Raw genomic sequence first — 7,974 nt, 5'->3', positions numbered from 1 at the left:
ATACTTGAGAAATACTGGGTCAAACAGTCTTAAACAGAGTCCTCCTCTGCAGGACTTTTCAGAAGCTTTAATATGCAAAAGTGCATTGTCAATATGGTAGCACTTCCCGAATTCAGTTGGTAGTGGAATTTGTTTTTTCCCTCTAAAATATGCTCAGTCTCCTGGGATTATTTTCTGAAGAATACTCTTTGGGGACCACTCTTCTAGAAACCAGGATTCTCAAATTTTCCATGAAGTACCTAGCAGAGTACCTTGTGTAACTTCATAATTAACAGTTCTGCTGAGGCTGATGGTCCAGGTGCTGTGGGCATCGATGGTGCTGGTGGTGATCATGAGGATCCAGGTCATGGTTATGATGGCGACACTGGTGAGAAGGACATTGGTAATGAGGGTGGGTGGTAAGGCATACCTCGAGTAAATCCCTAGGGAGAAAGGGCTTCCAGCTCAGAGAGGTCTTCTGTATGTGAATGACACCACTAGGCTTTGCAGAGTTAAAGACCTGGGCTTAGTGGGAGATGGTCCTGGAAAAGCAACGGTGCAACCCAGGGAGGTTGATGGGCCTGGAGCCAATAGAAGATCTTAGCAACATGGGAGACCCACTGAAGGTGTACAGCCTTGATTCCTGGAGCCTTTCTCAACATGAATAAAAATAAAAAGAATATCTTTTCCAAGACTGGAAGATTCCTGCTATGGTGAATTGTAACGTAGTAGGGGATGCTGTCAAGGCTTGTGAATCTGTTAGGAAATGAAGTGGAAACACGTGTGTTTGCCTCTTTGGGCTGTGTTGTTTGGAATGGCCCGTTCTTAGCTCAGTCACACTGGAGAAGGTCAGATGAGTTACAGCCCTCCAGAGGGACCGAGGGAATTGTGAAGGCAGCAATGGAGGTGGAGGTTTTTTCTTTCTTTTTTAAAAAAATTCATTAATTAATTAGGCTGCTCCGGGTCTTAGTTGTAGCATATGAATTCTTAGTTGTGGCATGTGGGATCTAGTTCCCTGACCAGGGATTGAACCTGGTCCACTGTGTTGGAAGTGTGGAATCTTAGCCACAGACCTCCAGGGAAGTCCCATGTGATGGAGATTTTGAAAAGACAACAGTATTGCCAGTATTCATGGAGGGTGGATGTAAAGGATGCTGGTGGTGACAGGGTCACAGTGAAGGTGAGGACAATGCTCCTGGTGACCGGAGTGCTGATGGGAGTGACAGAGGCAACGGTGGAGGTGGGTGATGGGGACAATGATAGGGACATCCCCAGTGTGATGTTGGCAACAGTTTTCGAGGAATCACTGCATGCACCGTGCACCGACCAGAGTCTAAAGTGACTCTGTGGTCACCTGCTTCCTTCCTTTACAGGTAGGACAGGACCCAGGAGATGCAAGCTGGCCTGATAAGCGCAAGACTTTGCCTTGGAGGTACTGAGTTATCTTCTGTGTAGAAAGCTGGCCCTTCACTTTCTCCATAAGTTAACTCCATAAACTTTCTGCTTTGCCAATTGTAGGTCATCAGCCCCACAAGCCATTCCCGCCTGGAATATGGAACTTGAACAAATAAATCACTCTTATTATTCACATCGGCAGCAATGTCATCATTGCACGGGAGTCCAGACCTGGGCTGACCTACCCAGGGGACGCGGACGGCCCCCCTCTATATTGTTCAAAGCCCAGCACACCATGATTCAATAGTGAACTTTTAGACAGAGGCCCCTATATCAAAGTGACATAATTTAATAGCACTCTCCTCTCTCATCAGAATGGGGCTTCTCTAGGGGTGGTAGACATACGGCTTCCTGGGGAGAGGGGGATGACTCTCAGAGGCAGGTTCATGCCCTTCCCCTACGAGAAGCCGGCTGTCAGGTCCCCCGCCTGTAAATTCACCAGGCCAGCTACTGACAGCTCTGCTCCCCTCCTCTTTTACATGTCGGCTCTGCCTGACTTTAAGGAGGAAATAGAAGCTCAATCTGGATCTGTGTCTGCTGGCAAGATGGCTGCCTCTAGGCAGATTTTTAGCATCTTGAGTAATGCATTCTGGCAAGGGCTGCCCATTTATTGCACTGGCCAAAAAAGTCGTTCGGATTTTAAACATCTGATGGAAAACCCGAACAAATTTTTTGGTCAACCAGTACTTATCACAGGCTTGTGATTTGTGGGTCCTTGTTCTTCCTTGAGGGACACAAATGCTTGGCCAAGGCCTCACTGACCATTTATGGACATTCACCATACGTCCGCAGCTTCCTCGGCACAAATCTGAAATCAGGGCATGTAATTAAAGCCATTGCCCTGCGTTTCTTCATGTTTTTATGCAGGGGATGCAAAGTGATAGTGGGGTTGCCCTTTTTGATCTTTTCTGGAAGGAATTATTCATTTCATTTTTTGTGTGTTTTTCCCCCCCTCTGGGAATGAAATAACAATTCCAGCAACTTCTGGAAAACATCTGAGCTAGTTAGTAGAATGTTAAAGCAGGCTGAACATCTCATTCATAGATGTATCAGGTATTTTCCTATGACTTTAAGTGGCTGTGGATGTCCTTTTGGAATTCTAGTTAGCTGAGGGATAGGGGTCTAATTCTAGTTAGCTGAGGGATAGGGGTCTACGGAAGGCTTCTGTTTCAATGTTCTAGGAATGAAAGTCTTGGGGGGAAGTTGCTGTGGCTTAGTAAGTTAAAGGGACTTTCCAGGTGGCGCTAGTGGGTAAGGAACCTGCCTGCCAATGCAGAAGACAGGGTGGCATGCTGTACTAAGTACTTTGGATTTCCCTGGTGGCTCAGATGGTAAAGAATCTGCCTGCAGTGTGGGAGACCTGGGTTCAATCCCTGCTTTGGGAAGATCCCCTGGAGGAGAGCATGGCAGCCTACTCCAGTATTCCTGCCTGGAGAATCCCACGGTCAGAGGAGCCTGGTGGGCTATGGTCTATAGGGTCGCAGAGGCAAACATGACTGAAGCGACTTAGCATGCATGTAGTAAGTTAAAAGTTCTAGAATACATTGGAATTAGGTATTTTGGGTTTGGAATGCAAATGTGTAATATAAGAAGAATGTATGTTTTGGGGTCATTTTAGGTGTAACTCTGGAAGGCAGAGCCCGCATATTTTGGGGAATCAAGGGACTAAATGAATGTGTACAACGGTTTCAATAACACCGGGTAACACAAAAAATACGCCACCATCCTTACAGTAATTAAACTCCAATCTTGCTTTGTTTCTAAAATATCTCAAAACATAGTATACTGGGACATGAAGGGGTGCCAAGACGATTTTTGCAGTTTCAGTTGTAGGAACCCTGTGGTTGATTCCGCAACATCTATTCACCCAGACAATTAGGCAGTCTCAGTGGGTCATGCTCATTCCATTCCACTTCCTGGGGATTGGCTCGGGGCAGGTGTGAGCCGTTTGAAATGAAATGAATGGGTCAATGAGACAACGGGGGAGAAGCTCGGGGCTTCTGGAAAAGAGCAGTCGGTCACACCGCCCCTCTCCTTTCACCTTGCTGGATGTGAACAAGGGTGTATTTTGTGCCGGGTGCTGTTGGCAGCCGTTTTGAGACCATGAGGGGAAATAGTATTGGGATGCAGCCAGCTCTACTGCCGAGAGAGCAGAGAAGGGAAAAGAGCTTGGGTTGAGGGGCTGAATCTGTCTCCACTGACCTCTTCCCTACCTCTGGACTTCCTTCTGTGAAACATAATGCCGTGATTATGTAAGTGAGTCTGAGAAAGTGTTTCTGTTACCTGAGAGGAAAGCGTTCTGACCCACCTATTTAATGATTGTGTGCTTATCATTAACGTCAGTAAGCTAAGCTCTGAGGAGAGAGAAACAATGGAGTCCATGTGTTGTCCCTGATGTTCAGAGCTCTCAAGTGCTTATTGGAGAGGTGATATAACTACACGGAAAGCCACAATGTATTAAGTGTTAAATTGCGACAGAAGATACTCCCAAGGCAGGGCTTGGACAACTCTTCCCATAAAGGGTCAGATAGAAAATATTTTTATTTTTGTGGGCTGTATGGGCTCTGCTGTGACTGCTCAGCTCTGCCATTGTAGCACAAAAGCAGCCAGAAACAATGGCTACAAATGAGTGTAACTGTGTTACAATAAAACTTTATTTAAAAGAGTAGGTGGTGGGCCAGGTTTTGCCTACACCTGCTCTAAGGGAATTCATAATCAGCAGGGGATTGGGGTCATGGGATGATTCCTGGAGGATGTGGGTGCTGGACAGACAGAGTGGACATGTACAGCAGTCTGTCTAGCGCTGGACAGACAGCAGTAGACCACGCCATTCTACAGTCTACAGATGGAATTCAGAAAGGAAAGAGCCAGCGTGTATATCATAACCACACCTGACTGTCTCCCTGGTGATCAAGCCAATTCTGCAGTCCTTCTTCCTCCACTTAGCAATGATCAGGCAAGAAAAGAGGAAATACCCAGGGGCCACACACAGGAAGAGTCCCTCCCAGATCTGTCTCCTGCCCAGAGGACCAAAGGTGAGTCTAGGCACGCAGAAGCACAGAGCAGGCAGCCCCAGCGGGACAGACATGAGACTCTTCAATTCAGAAAGTTGAATTGTCTTGGGGGGACAGGGCTGGTTCAGAGAGCTACCTCCTCAGGATGACCTTGAGGATGGCTGGGCTTTGAATAAGAGGCAGGTAACATGGGCAGGTGGGAATAATGCTGAGCAGAGACGTGGAAGGGACCCCTCTGTGGTGTGAATGCACCTCTATAGGGTGACACCCCATAGGATACTCTGGATGACACCCTCTTAGGCTACACTGGGAAGTTGTTCCCCTGATCCCTTGAGACAAGAGCCTAAAGTTTCCTTTGAGGAAGTATCTAGACAATGACACCCATCAATACTGACCGACAGGTAGAGTTGTCATTGTTTAGTTGCTAAGTTGTGTCTGTCTCTTTTGCAACCCCATGGCCTGTAGCCTGCCAGGCTTCTCTGTCCATGAGATATCCTAGGCAAGAATACTGGAGAGGGTTGCCATTTCCCTCTCCCAGGCATCTTCCCAACCCAGGAATTGAACCTACATCTCCTTCTTTGGGAGGCGGATACTTTATCACCGAGCTACCAGGGAAGCCCTATAGGCAGAGACTGGGAGCTATTAAATCTGAAGAACATCAGTGGGGTTTATGGGTCCTGCGGATGAGTTGGTAGGGGCAAAAACCTACCTTGTCTAAGTGTGGACCAAGAAGGGTGATGAGAACATCACAGGAGGAGGATGGGGAGGAATGGGAGGGGAGAGAAAGGCTTAGCGTGAGAAGGAAGGTGCCTCGTTCTTTAGGACTGAGTGCAAGTCCATCCAGAGAGCCCAGGGTCACACTTTGAGGAGTCGGGGAGGGTGTGCATTCCTGCTGCTGGGAAGGGGCTCTGAGAGGAGGCTGGAGTTTGCTGAGGGGGAAGGATAGCCTTATCTGAGATGGACAGCATCTTTCAGAATGGTGAGACCCAGCATGCTCCCCACCCTCAAAGGCTACAACTTAGGGATATAAAAATATTCTACCCCTGTTTTCCTACTTTGATGTGTAAACACGGGGCAATCAAGTTGGAGAGAGGAGAAAGAGAAACCACACTGTGGAGTAATATCCTTTTGCAAAGAAATACATATTTTGGAAAAGGGCTGAAACTTGTGGAAGCTTTAGAAGGGTGTTTTCTTTTCTTATTTTTAAGAACTCAAGGGTTTTGGTGAAATCAGTGTTGTTTTCTCAGGCGCCCAAATGAATGAATATAGGCACAGCTTCAGAGAGACAAAGGAAACCATAAAAATAGCTTTCTAATTATTGTCTCCTGTCCCCAAACATGGCTGTCGAGGGCTGGGTGATGCCAGCTCCCTTTCCCTAACTGGGGTCCGCTCTGCCTGTCCCCAGCTGTCGTTCCCTGGCTCTGCCACTGCTGCTCTGGTTTCGTGGTGCCCTTTGCTTCTCTCTCTTTTTGTCTTTGTTGACTTTCACGAGGAGGTGGTTGTTTCTCCTAACCCTCCTCTGCTTTCTTTAGGTTTTGCATGGTTTTCATCTCCTGTTCAGCTGTCTCTGTCGGTTCCCTTACTTTCATTCTGCGGGGCTGTCGGTGACCTGGTTCCAATGAGGCAGTTGGGTTTTGTCCAGCTCCTGCTTCAAGCAGGCCCTCAGACTTATGTGGCTGCCATCTCTCCCTGTGAAGGTTTTTAGATTTGTTTTGTTCTTCGTCTCTTCTATATGTGTTTCTCCAGGCAGGAATATTGGCTGTTTATAAATTTTCAGGAGTGCTTTTCCTTTTAAGGTGAGAGACAGGCTTCTGAACTTCTTGGGCTGAGACCCATTATCTGTGAAATTCTTGCTTTGATGACTGGCAGATTTCTGAGCCATAGGGCTGGATTTCCAAACCTGGCTGGCCCCTCAAGCTGTGGTATCACCCTCTGCTTGTGGCTCTTTCTAGACCAGAACCTTCACAAAACAACCACTTCGTTTGTGCAATACTTTGCCTCGTTATGCCTGCATCTTTCAAACTGATCAAGAAATAACACAACCTGGATCACAACCCGGAAGAAATAAAATTCTCCATTATAACACAAACAGTTCTTCATTGAGTTATTAAAATATAGCAGCTGTGTGACACAGATGGAAAACACGTACTGCACGTCATCCTTATTATTTAATACTAACCCCTTCAACCTTCACTATTCAAAACAGCATCCCTTGGTGGGGGGTCTTCCCTGGTGGTCCAGTGGTTAAGACTCGGTGCTTCCACTGCCGGGTATATGGGCTTCGACCCCTGGTCGGGGAACTAAGATCCTGTGTGGTCACATGGTGCACTGCAAACAAACAAACAAGAAAAATGCAAGTATGAAATATACACCTGGATTTGAGAGACTTGGCATCCCCCCCAAAAAAGGTTAAAATGACCAGAAATGCATATTTCTGGTCAGAAATGCATATTTCTATCTTTAGAAGTCAACTTCAGCAGATGGAGATCCATGACACCTTCCAGAAAATCCAGTTGTGGCTCCTGAGAGTTGAGAACGTTTTTGACTTCTCCCAGACCCATTCTGAGCTTCCCAGATGGTGTTAGTAGTGAAGAATCTGCTTGCCAATGGAAGAGACGCAAAAGAGATGTGGACTCGATCCCAGGGTCGGGAAGCTCCCCTGGAGCAGGACATGGCAACCCACCCCAGTATTCTTGCCTGGAGATTCCCCTGGACAGAGGAGCCTGGTGGGCTACAGTCCATGGGGTCACAAAGAGTTAGACACGACTGAGGTGACTTAGCAGCAGCAGACCCATTTTAACCTGGCTCTCGCCATCTTCAGCTTCCTCATGGTTTCAGTAAAGATAAAAAAGCATTTACTCTGTTGTGTTACAAAGATTTCTTTGAGACTCGCTGTCAAAGTTGATGAGGAGGAGTTAATTCCACGAGGAGGGGGCTTCATAAAGCACTATGGCTCTGGCTATTCCCTGAGTGAGCCTCTGAGGGTGGAGCTGGCTATTTTGGACACGCTGCACTGGGATCTCTCTACTGGGACACCGCTGGACTTCTCGGCCCCATTCCACTCCCTGGTGGCCCTGGGCTGGCCCCGTGTACAGGGCTCGCCCTGGAGGCATCCTTCTCTCCAGGCCGCCTCCCTGACCAGGCAGCTGAAGCCCCGAGTCCCTGGCCACCAGCTTGTTAAAGTTCAAGGGCTCCACACTGACCTCGGTCATCATCACTTTAGAATTGGGCAGGCTCACGCCCGATGCTATGCTCCTGCGTCTGGTCTGCTAAAGAAGGCGCTTTAGGCATCAAGCATTAGGCAGTTGAACCACTACAAGGAACTGGTAAAACAGCAGCTGACAAGTGTTCAGTTCTCCTCCTGCACAGACAACTTTCCGTTTCCCCTGCAAGTCTTGGTGCCCTTTAGAGCATAACGGCAGTCCCCCCTGCCAAGCCTTCTCTGTCCTGTATGCTTCCTGGCTCCCACAGCAAGAAAGAAAAAAGGCACTGAAAGAACAGCTGAGAACACACCTTAGGTCTTATC

At 47.7% G+C, this 7,974-nt stretch overlaps 1 protein-coding gene across 1 annotated transcript; it reads left to right on the top strand.

Moving 5' to 3' along the window:
• CCNI2 (cyclin I family member 2) lies at positions 314-7,735 on the top strand. The gene is given in 6 exon segments (XM_013973766.2): positions 314-367; positions 1,353-1,411; positions 6,913-6,999; positions 7,234-7,621; positions 7,623-7,692; positions 7,695-7,735. Coding segments are annotated over 6 exon segments (699 nt in total).

Source organism: Capra hircus, chromosome 23 (assembly GCF_001704415.2).
Source record: "Capra hircus breed San Clemente chromosome 23, ASM170441v1, whole genome shotgun sequence".
NCBI lineage: Eukaryota > Metazoa > Chordata > Mammalia > Artiodactyla > Bovidae > Capra > Capra hircus.
Note: the sequence above shows the minus strand (reverse complement) of the source record. Positions and strands in the feature narration are given on the sequence as shown.